The 16,790-nt window shown below is 38.3% G+C and overlaps 1 protein-coding gene across 1 annotated transcript in view; it reads right to left on the bottom strand.

Moving 5' to 3' along the window:
- The window catches only part of TMTC1 (transmembrane O-mannosyltransferase targeting cadherins 1), a 141,772-nt gene that overhangs the window by 97,150 nt on the left and 27,832 nt on the right, over positions 1 to 16,790 (bottom strand). Inside the window, exons 5-6 of the mRNA XM_070947297.1 lie at positions 7,917 to 7,998; positions 6,692 to 6,795 (exon numbers count right to left, since the gene is read on the bottom strand). Of these exons, the coding sequence (XP_070803398.1) occupies positions 6,692 to 6,795; positions 7,917 to 7,998 (186 nt within the window). The remainder of the gene's footprint in view (positions 1 to 6,691; positions 6,796 to 7,916; positions 7,999 to 16,790) is intronic.

Below are 16,790 nucleotides of genomic sequence, written 5' to 3'. Positions count from 1 at the left end.
TCGTATATTATCTTTCTTTAAATTTGAAACTTAAGGAATACGGAGGTCTCAAATTATTTAATTTTGATAAAAAAAATATTAACTGGCTAGCACAGAGGGTAAGAATCAGTGGTGAAATCCAAATTTTTTTACTACCGGGTCTGTGGGCATGGCTTGGTGGGCGTGGTGTGGCTTGGTAGGTGTGGCAGAGGAAGGATACTGCAAAATCTCCATTCCCACCCCACTCCAGGGGAAGGATACTGCAAAATCTCCATTCCCACCCCTCTCTGGGGCCAGCCAGAGGTGGCATTTGCCGGTTCTCCGAACTACTCAAAATTTCTGCTACCAGTTCTCCAGAACCTGTCAGAACCTGCTGGATTTCACCCCTGGTAACAATCACCACAGGGGAGATCTCGGAGAAATAATAAACGATAGATACCACAATTACAATACAATACAAAGCTATTTAAAGTAATAGAAACTGTATATTTACACAGGGAACCTCTTGTCCCATTCAGACAGGACAGATAGTGGCGAGAGAGGCAATTCATCATGATACTTGTGTTATCTTGAGTTCTTCAGAAACCCAGGCCTTGGGTTCCCTCTTCCCATTCAGCACTGGAAATGGTGCCAGAACATATAAACATTGGATTGTTTTTCTTATGGACTAACTAGGCTACTTATGTTTTATATTAAAAACCAATATTATGCAGTCTGGTAATACAGTATGTGCAAACTGAAGAGGAAGCAAAGATTACAATGTTAACCCCAGCAAGATATGGCAACCATTACAGGAACCAAGAAATCAGAGAAAGTGATTAAAGCCTTTAAATATAGTTGAGACAACACAATGAATTATATTGTGTGAAGCCAGCAAGTGTCTGAGTTCTTATGTATTTGTTATATCCAGAATTTCTCTTCTTCCCATTGTTTGTGAAAAGGGATATTAGATTTGTTCAATACTTTATACATCTTCCCAGAAACTATATTTAACAAAAACATGAAAAATATGGATATCATCTCAATGGTTTTTCATTGTTTTGTTTGGGACCTCTTAAATTCTTCTCATACCGTCTGTCAACTTCTGTTGACTGACTTATTTCCCAGATTCTAAAACATTCATCACATGCTCTTCGTAACTGTCTGGTTCACATCTCAGCTCATCACAACAGGAAATCTCTTGGTTACATTACTTTTTGCCCAATCATGAAAGTTCATTTGAACAGTTTAGAATTGAATTGCCAAACATCACAGTAGGAACCACAGAAAGCTCATATTGATTCACTGCAAGCCAGTTTGAAAACTCATGGAGTTTTCCCATTTGTGAACTACCTTCCCATTTTAATTGCGGTGGATCAAAATCTAAGACTGCCATACATCAAGGGATATTAAACTTAGAGCCAGAGAATCAAGATCCTAAGAATTATTTCATGAGGCTTTCATTAGTGGCTCTTCCATTGCTTTGCAAAACATATTGAAGACTTAAAAGCATATCTCCACAGCTAATGCATTTGGTATCACTAATATAAGCAACCTAAGGATAAAAAAACACAATAAATTGAGGTCTATTAAGGACACAGGGCTATAATTGGATATGAAAAATAGCAAACACATCTATGAATATGAATATCAAATCTGTATACTCCCACCTGCCTCTGGCAAGGAACACAAAAAACTAATTGCTATAGAGAGAATAATATAGAGGGAAGCTTTATAATAGCTTTAAGCTATTATTTTCCTGGGATGAGCTACAGATACTTGAGAAATTTCACTATTGGATTACATATTCCAGAGATGCAGATCTAACCTAATAATGCTTTTTTGCTCTTTTCTGTTTGTAAAAAGGTAAAGGTTTCTGACTGACTGACGTATCTGACTCTGGGGCACGATGTTCATCTCCATTTTTTGATTGAGGGAGCCAGCATTGTCCAAAGACACTTCCATGGTCATGTGGCCAGCACATTTATACGGCAAAGGTGCATGGAATGCTGTTACATTCCCACAGAAATGGTACCTATTAATCTATTTACATTTGCATGCTTTTGAACTGCTAGGTAGACAGGAGCTGGGCAGGAACGGGAGCTCACCCCATCATGCAGAGCTTGCATCTCAAACGGGGCTCTTAGCTCTCCAGGTGACAAGCTCAATGTCTTCATTGGCTGGAAAACATTACCCCAATACTTCTAAATACTTCTTTTTCATCAGGTTCGCCTGATTCGCCAGTTGCGTCCCTTTCTGGATCGGGACTCCTTACGCATGGTCACTCATGCCCTCGTCACTTCCCGCCTGGACTATTGCAATGCTCACTACATGGGGCTCCCCTTGAGGAGCACCCGGAGGCTCCAACTGGCGCAGAGTGCGGCCGCGCGGGTGGTAATGGGAGCGACATGGCGTTCCCATGTAACACCTCTCTTGCGCGAGCTGCACTGGCTCCCGGTGGTCTTCCGGGCGCGCTTCAAGGTTTTGGTTACCACCTTTAGAGCGCTCCATGGCTTAGGACCTGGTTATCTACGGGACCACCTACTACCACCAATAGCCTCCCACCATCCGGTACGCTCTCATAGAGAGGGGCTCCTCCGGGTGCCGTCGGCCAAACAATGTCGACTGGCAGCCCCTAAGGGGAGAGCCTTCTCTGTGGGGGCACCTACTATCTGGAATGAATTCCCCCCGGAGATACGGAGGATCCCGGATCTGCGCACCTTCCGCCGCGCTCTCAAGACTTTTTTATTCCACCAGGCAAGCCTGGCCTAATCTTTTCCCTTTTTCTTTTTAATATGAAATTTTTAATCTGTTTTTAAATGATTGTGGTGTTTTAAATCTGTCTGGGCTAAATTGTTTAATTCGGTTTTATTCTGTTTTTAAATTTTGTATTTATGTATTTTATCGTTTGGCTGTTCACCGCCCTGAGTCCTTCGGGAGTAGGGCAGTATATAAATCAAATAAAGATAAAGATAAAGAAGAGATAAAAATATATTTTGGAAGTAGATTTATTCAACAATGTGGGATATAGATCAAATGCATTTGTGTATTTAAATGTGTTTTTTTAACTGTTGAGTAATGCAGAATCAGGTGATAAAGAGCCTTTGAACAAGTCCCCTGAAACCTGTACTGATACAGACTACAGGTAGTCCTTGACTTACAATAATTCTTTTAGCGAACATTCATATAGCCGCACTGAAAAGGTGACTCATCATCAGTTCTTGCACTTACAACCATCACAATATCCCATCGTCACATCATCAAAATTTCGGTTCTCAGCAACTGACATGTATTTACTGGGTCAAGCAATTGCTATTTGCAACCTTCCTACCTGGCTTCTGACAAGCAAAGTTAATGGGAGAAACTGGATTCACTTAACAGCCGTATTATTCACTTAACAACTGGCATGATTTGCTTAATAACTTGTAGCAAAAAAGAAAGGTCCTAAAATCAGGCATGAGTCGCTTAACAGTTGTTTTGCTCAGCAATGGAAATTATGATCCCAATTGTGGTCCCACAAAGGCTGTACAAAAATGGAAAAAGAGGTAGCAATTGTCTCTACTTGAAAAAAAGAGGCTTAAGAGGAAGTTAAAAAAATCTGTTAGAATGTTTTGATTTAAGAAACATTTTTAAAGAAAAACTTAAGTGTTTTAAAATAGATGGGGGGGGGAAGTATTTTTCCCTTTAAGGTTAAAGAATCTGAAAGAATACAGTGAATTTTGTTAATATAAATGGTGATTTGTTTATAAAGATTATTAAGTGCAACTAGAAATGTTATGCGCGTTGGACCTGGTCTTTGAGTGTTAAGTGAATTTCATTGTATGGGTATAATGTGTATACACGTACAATGATAATAAAGTTGTTGTTGTTGTTGCTGTTATTATTATTATTATTAAAAATACATATTATTTCCACAGCAAGGAAGATAAAGCAGAAATGATTAAATTGATTGTTGTATTTAAAAAGGAGAATATAATTATATTTTTTATTTGGCTATCACTTCTGGATTTTGTGCAATGAAAAAAACGAAACTTTGACAATGGTTATGACAATTAGATAGAAATGGCTCGTTTTACACATTAGTTTTTACACTAATGTGTAAAAGTAAAAAGTTGAGGCTGTAATATTATCTTGTACTGTACTAAAAAGAGTCAGAAGTTAACGCCTTTTTTCTTTCTTCCCTTATACCTCATATTTTCTCTCCCCCTTTCTCCCCACCCTTAATTTCCAATTTTTATTTTTCTTTCCATTTTATACATTGATAAAACAATAGAAGTCTAAGATAAAAAAAGAAACAAGAGGCTTCCTATGAACTCCTATGTACTTGTATTGACCTCCTAAAAGAATTGGCACAGCTCTGACACAGGCCACCTGTGTGTCTATATGCAGATTATCAGAACAAGAGTACAATAATTTACCAGTTCCGATATATCCACATCTACATACACGTACAGGAGAAGCTATGATAATTAACTTTTGGAAATGATTTATTTGACCAAGACAAGTATGCCAGCAATACCAAGGAAGAGAAAGCTGGGTTATCTAACAGCAGTGCCTGGACATAAACCAATTCAGCTAAGATAGAAAGCTCATAAATAACAGAACCTAGTTACAATTGCAACCGCAGTGCTTTATAACCTTATTATAAAGTGCTTTATCAAGCACTGGTTGATTTAGAGCCTATGCAAAAGATGAGAACACTCCTGAGAAAAAAAGCTCTCAGTCTTAAGTAGCAAAGAAAAATTATTATTCTGACTGAAAGCCATTACGGTAGTCTTCCTGTGTTTAGGTAGAGTGAACATTCTGTTGGTTATCTAAGAAACGAAACAAATGGATCTTTAAAAGGAGATCTGGTTTACAGTGGGATGTGGTGGCTCAGTGGCTAAGACGCTGAGCTTTTCGATCGAAAGGTCGGCACTTCAGTGGTTTAAATCCCTAGTGCCGCGTAATGGGGTGAGCTCCCATTACTTGTCCCAGCTTCTGCCAACCTAACAGTTCAAAAGCACATACAAAATGCAAGTAGAAAAATAGGGACCACCTTTGGTGGGAAGGTCACAGTGTTCCGTGCGCCTTGGGCATTTAGTCATGCCGGCCACATGACCACGGAGACGTCTTCGGACAGCACTGGCTCTTTGACTTTGAAACAGAGATGAGCACCGCCCCCTAGAGTTTGGAACCACTAGTACATATGTGCGAGGGGAACCTTTACCTTTATGGCTTACAAACTTAGCCATGTTGTTCTTTTCTACTCTACCTTCTTACGTTGACCCCTGAGAAAATGTGCTTCTCCAGAGACTCTGAGTTTACTCTTCTGCCAAGATACAAAGAGCTGTTTCTCCAGGCTGCTCTCTCGGATGGTGGCTTGTCTGCTGTAGCTTCTCCAAACATGCTCAGGGATAAACCTGGTCAGATCAGGTCAAAGAACTCAAAATATTGAAGGTTTGCATTGCAATTCCTTGTGTCTTCCAAAGATGGGACTTCAATTGTATTCTCAGCACTAAAGGTTTCCCTGTGATCATTTTCACAAAGTGCAAATTTAAAACATGATAGCTTCACGCGGATTTCTCTCTCCTTTCAAAGAAAGTGCCTAATTTAAACAAGGACCTAACAAGACCACTTCGTAAAACATCACTTTGAGGGGAATCCTGATGGGTATTTAACAAAGCCAGCAACTGCATGGTTTTGATGCGATGAACCAAAAGGTAGGGAAAAGATCAGGAAAAAAACTCCGAAAAGATGTGTTGTTTCTTCTCTAGAAATCCAATTTCTATATTCTCTTAGGTATTTTGGCATACATTGCTTCCTCTTTTAAGTTTACAAATGGCTGCTCCAAATTTGGGGGGGGGGATTGTTTATGTTATAGTTTCCTCCCACGCTGCAGCAATCATAGCTTAATTGTATTTCTGGCTTGCTCTGAAGAGGGGAAATAACTCTGCTTTTTATTCTCTGAATTCCATGGGGAGATGGCAGTGCACAATCCCACAAATATACAGCAAAACGGCATACTTAATAAGCATTTATCCAAGCTGATGATGCTTATATGTCTTGTATCACTTAGCAAGGACAGCACCCAGAGGACCTTTTCAAAATCTGGCAGATAAGCAGGATGGATCCTGATTAATATTTGGATGGCCTCGAATATCAGATCTGCGGATTTGTTATAAAGCTTACTCAATATTCTGCATAATCAAAGTTTTTAAACTGGGCTTTTCCCTCATATTAAATTCTTCTGTGAATGAAAAAGCCATTCAGAGTATGCTCTTAAAACAACCATCAGACCAAAAAGATTTGGGGACTTCTAATTTATACAAAGCATCCAAGAATCCTCAAAAGAAAGACTGATAAACCAATGATGTGATGTGGAGAATCACACAGTCCATTCTTGAAGGCTAAATTGGAATGAAACAAATAAGGTAATTGCGGTACGAGCAGGTGGCTGATAATCACATTTAACACCTTATCAAAATATACTAGGTGATCTATGAATTTCAAAGCATTCAAGATACATTTTGGAACTGGAAGTATTCACATGTGAATGTCTCCAAATGGGAGACTTCCTGAAATATTTACATTGACATGATTTAATGGCAATGAGTTTAAACTCAGAGGAATAACAGAACTCCTAAATTCATTTTATTAAATGCAGTTTTGAGGGGAAAGGCGACAAGGCATATAGACTAAATTTGGCTTATATTTGGTTTATATTGAAAAGAAGTAAATCCCGGTTGAATACCTTGTAAGAAGATATGGAGAGAATGAAGCTGGATTGTCCTGCTCTGAAAATGCTGGCATGGAACCTCCCATTATCCATAGGCGAAAATACATAAGTAGGATCACCTTCAGATAAGAAGAGTAAATTCTTGGATTATTAAAGAGAAACCCAATTATACATGGCCAGCAAACCTAAATCTATTACAATACTTCATTGTTACTGGTCATCCCATTGCATCAAGTGATAACCTATCATTCCAAACTGAAATGGTGATTCTTTATTATCTCCAAAATACAAAAATGGAGGGGGCGGGGAATAATTTGAAGGCTGGTTTATCATTCATAAATGCACATGTATTTTATTGGGTGAATTAATCAGCTGTTTCTAGACTGGAGCAAAGTTTGGATATAATACAATTCAGTTTTCTGGTCAGCTAGCAAAAAAAACTTCTACCTGAGCTTCTCCCAAAGGTGCTTTTTCAAGAGGCAACTGGACTTTCTGGTTTTTCTTCGAAGACGTTTCACTTCTCATCCAAGAAGTTTCTTCAGCTCTGACTGGATGGTGGGGAATGGAAGGATTTATACTCCTTACAGACAGCTAGATATTTGCATTCTTTTAGCAAGTCCTTAAAGAGGTTTATCTGTGTCATCAGGGTCACCTGAGTGGTACAAATGGGTGTGGAGGCTTCTTGGAACTGTTGAAAGGACTGTGATGCAGATTGGAGATGAATAATGTCTATTCCTCCCCCTCTGTTGAGAGAGGGCTGTTCAATTTTGACATAGATGGCCTCTTTAGATGACACTCAGGTGACCCGGATGACACAGATAAATCTCCAGGTGACTTTAAAGACTCGGCTAAAAGAATGCAAATGTCAGCTGTCTGCAAGGAGTATACAGTAAATCCTTCCATTCCTCACCATCCAGTCAGAGCTGAAGAAGTTTCTTGGATGAGAAGCAAAACGTCTTCAAAGGAAAATCAGAAAGTCCAGTTGCCTCCTGAAAAAGCACATTTCAGACAACCATGACCTAGATGACTGAGAATCTCCATAGACATTTACCTAGGCTTGGGTTGATCAAAAAGATTTGTAATGCTGAAAACATTTTCATCTTAACCTGTTCTAATCAGCACATCTTTGAGTTATGACTGCCCTGCTGAATTAGTTTATTCTTCACACTCAGGTACTGATAGAATATAATTCACCTGAAGACATTAAAGGAGTAAGAAAATGATTTATAGCAATACTTACATAGGTAAGTACCAAGGCAGCCCTCTTTAAAAAAGGTCTTGTGGAATATAAGAATTTCTGCTTGTTACTCGCAGTCAGGTAACTAAAATACAGCAGGAGAAAAAGAAGATTATGATTTTTATAAATTTCAGTATTGGTGGACATTAATACTTTGCTAATTTATTTCTAAAGTGGTCTTTTCCACTGACCACTGTGAACTGTATTCACAGTTTAAAAAAATGGTGTTTAGGCCAATATAAAGGAACATAAATAGAAGAAAAATAAGGAGGCTTCATTATCATAGCAACACATAGACAGTTCTCAAAGTGTGAAGGAATCCAACAGCAATTAGTATCAGCCAGATGGCTGGGTGCTCTTGCTTCTCACCTCTTTAAGCATTCATAATATACCTCAGAAAATCTGAATCTTTAGGCAGAACCAGCAGTCATATAATAGTATCTACAGTTCAGCTGCGTGTATCATTATTATTATTATTTTGCTTTAATTTATATGCCGCCCTTCTCCGGAGACTCAGGGCGGCTTACAATGCGTTAAGCAATAGCCTTCATATTTTTGTATATTTATACAAAGTCAGCTTATTGCCCCTATAATCTGGGTCCTCATTTCACCAACAGATGTTAATAACAGTGCTTTAGTCCACTGTACTACAGGCTCTTTATCATATGGGCTAGATGTTTAAATTTTTCCTCAGTAATTGAAGTGTATTTCTCAGAAGGGCCAGAGGCGTTCAGAAGTGTGTAAATATTGTAAACTCCCTGGCCCTTTATGCTCTATGTTAAATAAATAAATAATAATTCTGCTTCTTCAAAGTCTAACTTTTGTTTCCAAAGAGTCATCATCCTCTTTTAATAACCTCATAATCCTTTGAGGGATGGAGTCTGGGCAACTGAACAGAGCTGAGCGTTTACTGGCCGGATGCCCTTCCTGTCACCAATGTAGAGTGTTTTTTTTCAGCAGATATATTCTCAGTGTGCCCAGAGAGAGAAATATCTGCCTCTACCTAGGATCGAACTCACAGCCTCCTGATTGTGAGGTGAGAGCTCAACCTCTAGGCTGCCGCACCACTTTTGTTTCCAAAGAGTATCAGAGGAAAATATCATGGTTTGCACAATTCTGATCTTTCTGGTTAAACTGGAGAAGAATGTGTGCGTATACAAGACTGTATCAAGATCTGGGATGTTCCAGGTCAAGTAAGGAATGGATTGAGAATTCTTTGAAAGCATTTTTCTGATAAAATTCTTGTATTTCCTTCGGCCACAGAATGGTTATGGAAGAGAACATCTTGGTCCAATGAACAACTACCAAATGCTCATCACTTGATGTATGAGATAACCCAGCAATCAAACTGAAGCAATCCAGCATTATGTATAAAAAGGATGCTGGAAGGAAGGAAGGAAAAAAACCAAGGTTCCATCTTCCACTCGATCAAGGTTCATCTCAAACAGCACTTTCAGGGGACTTCCCATGCCCTTTTGTCACCTGGCCAATTCAAAGAAGAGTCTCTGATATACGTGAGATTTGAATGAGAGAGAGATAAAGAAAGAAAACGTATGTTTACGTTGCTAAAATAAAGCTTTTTAAAATTTACTGGTAGTCTCCTGGAACTATTGGATATCATACCATGAATTTGTTCTGGTGCTGAACAAATGATTCCTGATTCTATAGAAACACTCCAGATACTTTACAATGAATCAATATTTAAGCATCATATTACAGTAGATGTTTCTTTTTGATCTTCTTGGCACCTTTGTCAAGTACCTGATTAGACTAAAATGCTCTTTTCTTACAAAAATCAAAAGTCTGTTTTTGTCAGACAATCAATAGCTCCCATTTTAACATTATTTCTAGCAAGTCTTACTATTTTGGTGCAGAGTTATTAGAGGAATCAATCTGAGCAGTTTCTTCTCCACCATTTCTCCTTTGTATGCTTTTTAAATGTCCACTCAAAATAAAGTGTACTCTGTAAAACCTTATACATTTTTATGACTTCAGCAACCAGAATAAGAGAATAATAGAGTTGGAAGGGACCTTGGAGGTCTTCTAGTCCAACCTCCTGATCAGACAGGAAACCCTATAATGAATTGGATACATTGGCTTTCCGATTTCTTCTTAAAAATTTCCAGTGTTCCATAACTTCTGGAGACAAATTGTTCCACTGATTAATTGTCTCACTGTCAGGAAATTTCTCCTTAGTTCTAGGTTGCTTCTCTTACAAGAACTAATTCCAGGAAGGACTACTGTATCCTAACAGAATTGTAGGTGGAAAAGGAACAAAAATGAATGAGAAACATTGCAAAATGTTCTGCCTAGCCGATGGCATCATTTATCCTAGTTGACAATGTACCATGAAATGTTCTCTACTGTTTCTGTCAATCTTGTCCCCTTCTTAAGCATCGGATAGCTCCTTACATTCTCTACAGATACATAAGAGGGGGATTCAGCCTTGTCATCTCTCTCCTAAACATCAGCTTGCTCATGACTTGAGTAACATTTCTCTTCTAATTATACAATTTACAAATAAATACCTTGGAGTTTCCTGAAACTCAGTTAGTGTAGATCCTGGTTACTCTCCATGGCATATCTACTATGTGAAACTCACTATCTCATTGAAAATTCAAGCATTTTCTGTGAACCAGGCACCCCAAGCAGAGATCAAGTGTGGCAGATTATTGTCTCTCAAAAGAGGAAAGTACATTAGACCTGGGGCATGTTTGGGCCATTCACATGGAAACCCAGAGTCTTAATATTTAGTGAGTCAATCCCTGGCATGATCCACAGCAGCTTCCTTAGTTCCATCTCCTCAAAGGAATCTTTTGAAAATTCTTCTGCTCAGAAATCTCAAGAGTCTCAGAAATGCAGCAGCTGAGGTTGTTAAAAATCTCCACTGGGCCAATGGAAGCTTGGTAATAAAGTAATTGTGTGTGGGATAGAGAGTTAGAGAAGCTAGGTAGGAGATAAAGAGGGCTGGGGAAAGTATTTCCCCTTATATCTTACTCTGAGTCTCTTTCATAGAAAAAAGCAGGATGTGTAGCACAAGCCTTTGTGATAGGCAGGCAAGATACAGCATCTGTGTCTGGCAGATTAAGTACTATACACACAAATCATTCCTGGTCTTTTTCTATTTTACCTGCTCAACCTTGCAGTATTTTGGTTTTCTCTCTGACATCCAGTCTCTAGTACTGTGACCCTAGTCTGCTCCCCATATTTTAGTATCTCTAATTCACAGCTAATTCACAGATAAGCATTGCACAAAATATTTAATTGGTCATTATAACAGCATGGTAAGTACTTCTACAATGAAATATTCATTAAGGAATACCTACAAAAAAAAAAACAACCCCTGAAAAGGAATTTCAAAAGAATTAAAAAGGAAAGGAACTCACTTACAAATTACCCCTTATCAAAATCACTAAGAAATGCTTAATAAGCCAATAACTTTTCTGATACACTTGGATCATAGACAAACAGAGAGACATACAAAACACAAGATTTCAAACATAAAGGGAATATGAAGATGTGAAACTTTTCTTAAAAAGATTATCCCAAAATGGTGGGGGTGGTGATAATTATTGTTTTAAGAACTCATTTTATTACCGAAGACATCTGGGAAGATAGCCAAATAAAATTCAAGATCTTGTGTCTTGAATTTTACAATGGTGCTAAAAGTTTCTAGAATTGTGTAAATCAGCAACTCCGACAACAAGACACCTTATCTTTGTCAAAATGAAAAGTGAGAGGCCTGTAAAGAAAGAGGGGTCATTCCAATCAAACCCCTATTACTCCGATAATATCTGACTCTGGACTTAAGATCTTGCTACTCATGTTTTGGAGAACACAGTACCTTATTTCATAGGTTTCCAAAAGCATTAAACTGGCTGAACTACATCTTCAGTTCATTCTTTGAATCAGGACCCTGGATTCTTACTCCAAATTCCTGCCTCTTCTGGTTTTTATAAACCAGAATTCATGAACATAGTGATTACAGATAGTTTGCAAAGAAGCCAAAGAAAAAAGCTTAATAATGGTTAAACTAGACATCATCAAAGTGGTAAGATGGAGGCCATCACATCCTTGAATTCCAACACAAGAAACAAGAGCAAAATACAGTCTCTCTATACAATTTTATGTACAACTAATCCCAGCTGATCAAAAGGCAAAAAAATATAATTATTTTTTTCATTTTCAAAACGGGGATAAAAGATGGTGTTTTATTATCTATTTATAATCTATTATCTATTAGGCAATAGGCCACAAAGTAAGTACTATGTTCAGACCAGAAAATCATGAAAAGCAATATAGGTAACCAACCTTCTGGATGAATCCTGGGGCCTCAAGAAAAATGTAATGGTTGAGAGATATCTGTTCTCTTTTTACATGATACTGAGAGAAAGGGAAAGGTGCAGGGATATCACAAAACTAAAAATTCTGGAATTTACACATAATCTTAGAAACATAAAGTTGTTGTGGTCCACCAGCAGCCTGCAGAGCTGGCAGCAGAGTCGGACAGTGAGGAGGCTGGGGAGGAACATGGGCCAGTCCTGGAGTCTGGGAAAGGTTCAGACGAGGGCTCTGCGTCAGAGGAAGAGAAAGGGTCATCTGGGAGGTACATGCTGCCTCCGGAGCCTCCAGATTCAGATCTCAGCGAGGCACCCAGTGTGCGCATGCGCAGAGCTGCCGGAAGGCAAGAACAGTTAAAACAAAAGGGACAACTCAGGAGTAGGGCTTGGAGATGATTGGCCCCTCCCATAAGGCTTAAAAGAGGAGCAAAGGCACGTGGGCCTTTGCAGGAAGCAACGTTGTTAATCCTGTGCAGTTTAAAGTCTGTTTGATTCTGGACTCCGTGTGGCTTTGCCAATTAAGTCTTTGGCAGTATGTCAAGGGAGATAAAGGTGGGTTATTATCAGCCTTATTTGGAAGGACTCTTCACAACTATTTGGGACTCATCTGTGAATGAACAGAATTCACAGCTGTTAAAATAAAACAGGTTTTTGGGACTACTCGTGTGTTTTACTGACTCAGTAAACCTAGCCAACTACAATTGGCTAGGTTTACACAACACACAAGTCATAAGCCATGAAATAAGTAATATAGCAAGGTAAAAACAATAGACCCGTGTGTGAACCTAACCAGAATAACATTGTGGGAGTCTGCAAAACAACTTAAGTCTGATTTTCACAATTAACCTTTACTGTGAGATTTGAGAATTTTCACAGGAGTAATTAATTTAATTTGACATCATGGATTTTGTGGGTGAAAAAGATTATTTTGTCTTTCCAAGCTCAAAGAAAAATAGTGTGAATATTTTTAATAGCTCATTTTGAGCAAGTTAATTTTCAGGAACAATGTTGTTTCTGGTTTCCATTTTAAAATAAAATATTATTTCTATTCTTTGACTAATATGCAAAGCATGCTGTAGTAACCTTTCACTTTGTGCATTTGTCCACATTTTGTGATGGATATGAAATATTTACATAAAGAAAAATAATATTTATTATGGGTTTGCAAGGAATGAAATCTTGAAAAAAAGAGTAACATTGGGAGTCATATATCCCTACTTTTCAGCATATCACAAACAAGCATACACTGCACAATTTGATGTGTTGACTCCAAATTCTATTATGAGAAAGAAAAAAAAAATCTTAATAGCTAGTAAAAATTATATAAAAGTATCTCATAACACTCTCTTACCTGGGAGTAAATGCCATTAAACTTAATGAGCCTTGTTTCTGAATTCTATTATGCTATAACTCTTAAGTTAAAAAGCCCCAAATGTGTTTGCCTTTACTTATAATGAAATTCCAGTTATTTATAGCTACTTATATACAGTCTTTCATACAAATCTATTCCAGAGTGGTTAACAATAAAAAAAAACATTCCATAAATGAATTCATAATGAAATATACCATGTATGCACACATAAATGGCTTGGAAAACATTGCAAAATTAATTTAAGTAGCTTTTCTCCACTTGGAAGTAAGCAGAAAAAAAATATTCTCATTTATATTAAAAATGAGGTTATGATACCATTACTTTCCACCTTGTTTGTAACCAATGTTCAACTCAGAAGAGATATGTGGGCAGCATATCTGGTTTTATTTTACCCCCGCATACTAGCCGAGTTCACAAATCATGTTAAGCCTGCTCATATTACCTATGCTTTATTGAATAAACCAAAATTGGCTGAGTTTGCACAGCAAGTCACGTTATAAATCATGATTTACAAGCCAAAGTGGCTTGGGTCACAGAACACTAAGCTCCAAACCAAACAAACTAAAATTATGGTCCGTGTGTTTGTAAATCAAGCCGTTCTATTTGGTTTATGAATTATAAGCAGAACACAAAGACTCCAGCTACATTAGCACAATACTAAGAAGCAGACCAAGTGAATTCAAGGTGGCTAAACCACACTGCATTTAGGGGCCTAGCAAGATGTATGAAGCCATCTGCCAGAGTTAAACGCTATGTGCAAACCAGGTCATTCTGACTTGTTCAATGCATCATGTTTAGTCTGGGATTAGCAATATATGTGAAGTGAGTCTTCCTGATTCATAGACAATATCTAACCAGGGGGGATGGTTTGCCTGAAAACAATACTAGAGATATCTGATCATCTACTATCACTACTTGGTAAGATTTTGTATTTGTATGTCATTTTATTTCCTGCCTTTGATTCGGTTAAATGTCTGGTTGAAGTTTCTGCCTATGTCCACAAATTATTTTACCATATCAATATCCACAGCTGAATAACGATCTGTACCAAATCCATTACAGAAGCAGCACCTTCATTCTTTTTGTGAAAGGAGCAAAAAGCACTTAATCTACACTCAGCATTCAAAAGAATTCCCATTGCAATGGGAAAGACACACTGCATTCACTTCACAGCAGTATTTTTAAAAAAAAATAATTAACAAGCTTCCCTGCTTCTTCTTACTTTTTTTTTTTTAATATCATTGTAGGAATCTCCTCTCATTTTTTAATGAGAGTTGCGATCCCATTCACAACCTTGGAGAAGATTTTAAAAAAAGAATCAGGGAATGAGTTTTCTCCTTTGGGAAAGTTTTATAGTTTTAATAAAGTAAAACAACCAAAGACAATTTCCAAACCCTGGCAAACTAAGCGTTATAAATGCTACCTGAGGTGATCAGGTTCTGCTGTTGTGACTTTCTATGTGAAGAACTGAATGGTTCATTCTGAGCCATGTTCCTTCCATTTATTCTTTTCTCCTCAGAAACAAACTGGGATCTATATCTTAATAGGCAATATATGAAATCTGGCTCGATTATTGTACTCCGCATGGAGAGATATTTTCTTGTCCATATTGATCAGGCTGGGCTTTTAGTACAGCACAGCAATTAGGAAGGACAAGAACTTGAGAACAATGGATTGCAATATTGCCCTACTCTGCAAAGATTTAGGTTGGGTTTATATGGTTTTAAACACCCAGAAAGGACCATGTTGCCCTTCACACATATGTTGTTTCTATATGTACATGTATGAATACGATATAGGACAGTGGTGGCAAACCTATGGCATGTGTGCCAGAGGTGGCACGCAGACCCCTCTCTGGGGACGAGTGCTGTCGCCCCAGCTCTCTTTTGGATCTCTGCCACGCATGCGCGTGTGCCTCCTGCCAGCCAGATGGTCTTCAGGTCTCTGCTGCACATGTGTGGTGTGAGAACACATGCGCCCACGCCTTGCAGTTTGGGCGCACGTGCGCACCTTGGGCACTCGGTGCCTAAAAGGTACCTGATATAGGAGATGACCAAGCTGAGCTTGACAGCAGGATCAAATACATCATCCATTTGAAAGAGATGTAAATCCAATCCCCTTGAAATCCGTTGACTCTTATCTGGTACTAATTTGCCTTGACTGTTAGTAGATCAGATTCTTGTGCTGCATGGAATATAATCAGTGCTTTCTGAACTCTATCCTGACTCCCGATTTCTTGAACTTTAAATAAGACATACTAACCTTAAATAAGACATACGCACTATTTCTTATTTAAATCACACTCTCTCCCTTACCCTTGAGAAACAAAACCTGCGGTGAAATGTGTTCTTCCTACACACAACCAACGGCACTCATCCTAATATGCCAGGCATTTCGTTGAATTAATCCCTGCTGCACCAATATTAATAAGAATTATTTATGTGGAAGATCACAGCCAGGATGCAAAGGGTCCAGCAAATTGTTACTAGGGTTTTAAGAGAAGGAAGTAGTGGTTGTGTAGTGTCTATGGAGATTCTCAATCACCCAGATCATAATTGTTCCAAAGATGCTTTTTCAAAAGTCACCTGGACTTTCTTTGTTTTTCCTTGAAGACATTTCACTTCTCTTCCAAGAAGCTTCTTCAGTTCTGTCAGAAGTCAGAACTGAAGAAGCTCCTTGAATGAGAAGCGAAAACTTCTTCAAGTCTTCAAGGAAAAACAAAGGAAATCCAGGTGCCTTTTCAAAAAGCACCTTTGGAAAAAGTAATGCTCTCATTCTGCAAAGTCTGTCCTGGGGGCTGAGTAATAACCAAATTCATCATCATCCCCATTATCCCATCATCTGAAAGTTTATATAGATGAGAATTTTTGCCAAATTGCAAAACTGCAGGACAAATTATATGATTATTCCACTTCATAAAATAGGGAATTTAGCCCATGAGCTTCTGGATGTTTTTTAGTGGGAACTGCATTACCACTTCAGTTAGACATTATAAAAACCATCAACATAACATCATGTGCACCATGATGTCATTGCTCCAATAAGATATCCCTTGCCCCACCTGTAGACCCCTGGCTCCATCCTAGCACATTTAGATTATGCTTGGATGACATTTTCATACTGGACTGATATTTTCAGCCCGTAATTTTGGGGGGAAGTGGGAAT

Source organism: Pituophis catenifer, unplaced genomic scaffold (assembly GCF_029215685.1).
Source record: "Pituophis catenifer annectens isolate HBS135680 unplaced genomic scaffold, rPitCat1.0.hap2 SCAF_7, whole genome shotgun sequence".
Lineage (NCBI taxonomy): Eukaryota > Metazoa > Chordata > Lepidosauria > Squamata > Colubridae > Pituophis > Pituophis catenifer.
Note: the sequence above shows the minus strand (reverse complement) of the source record. Positions and strands in the feature narration are given on the sequence as shown.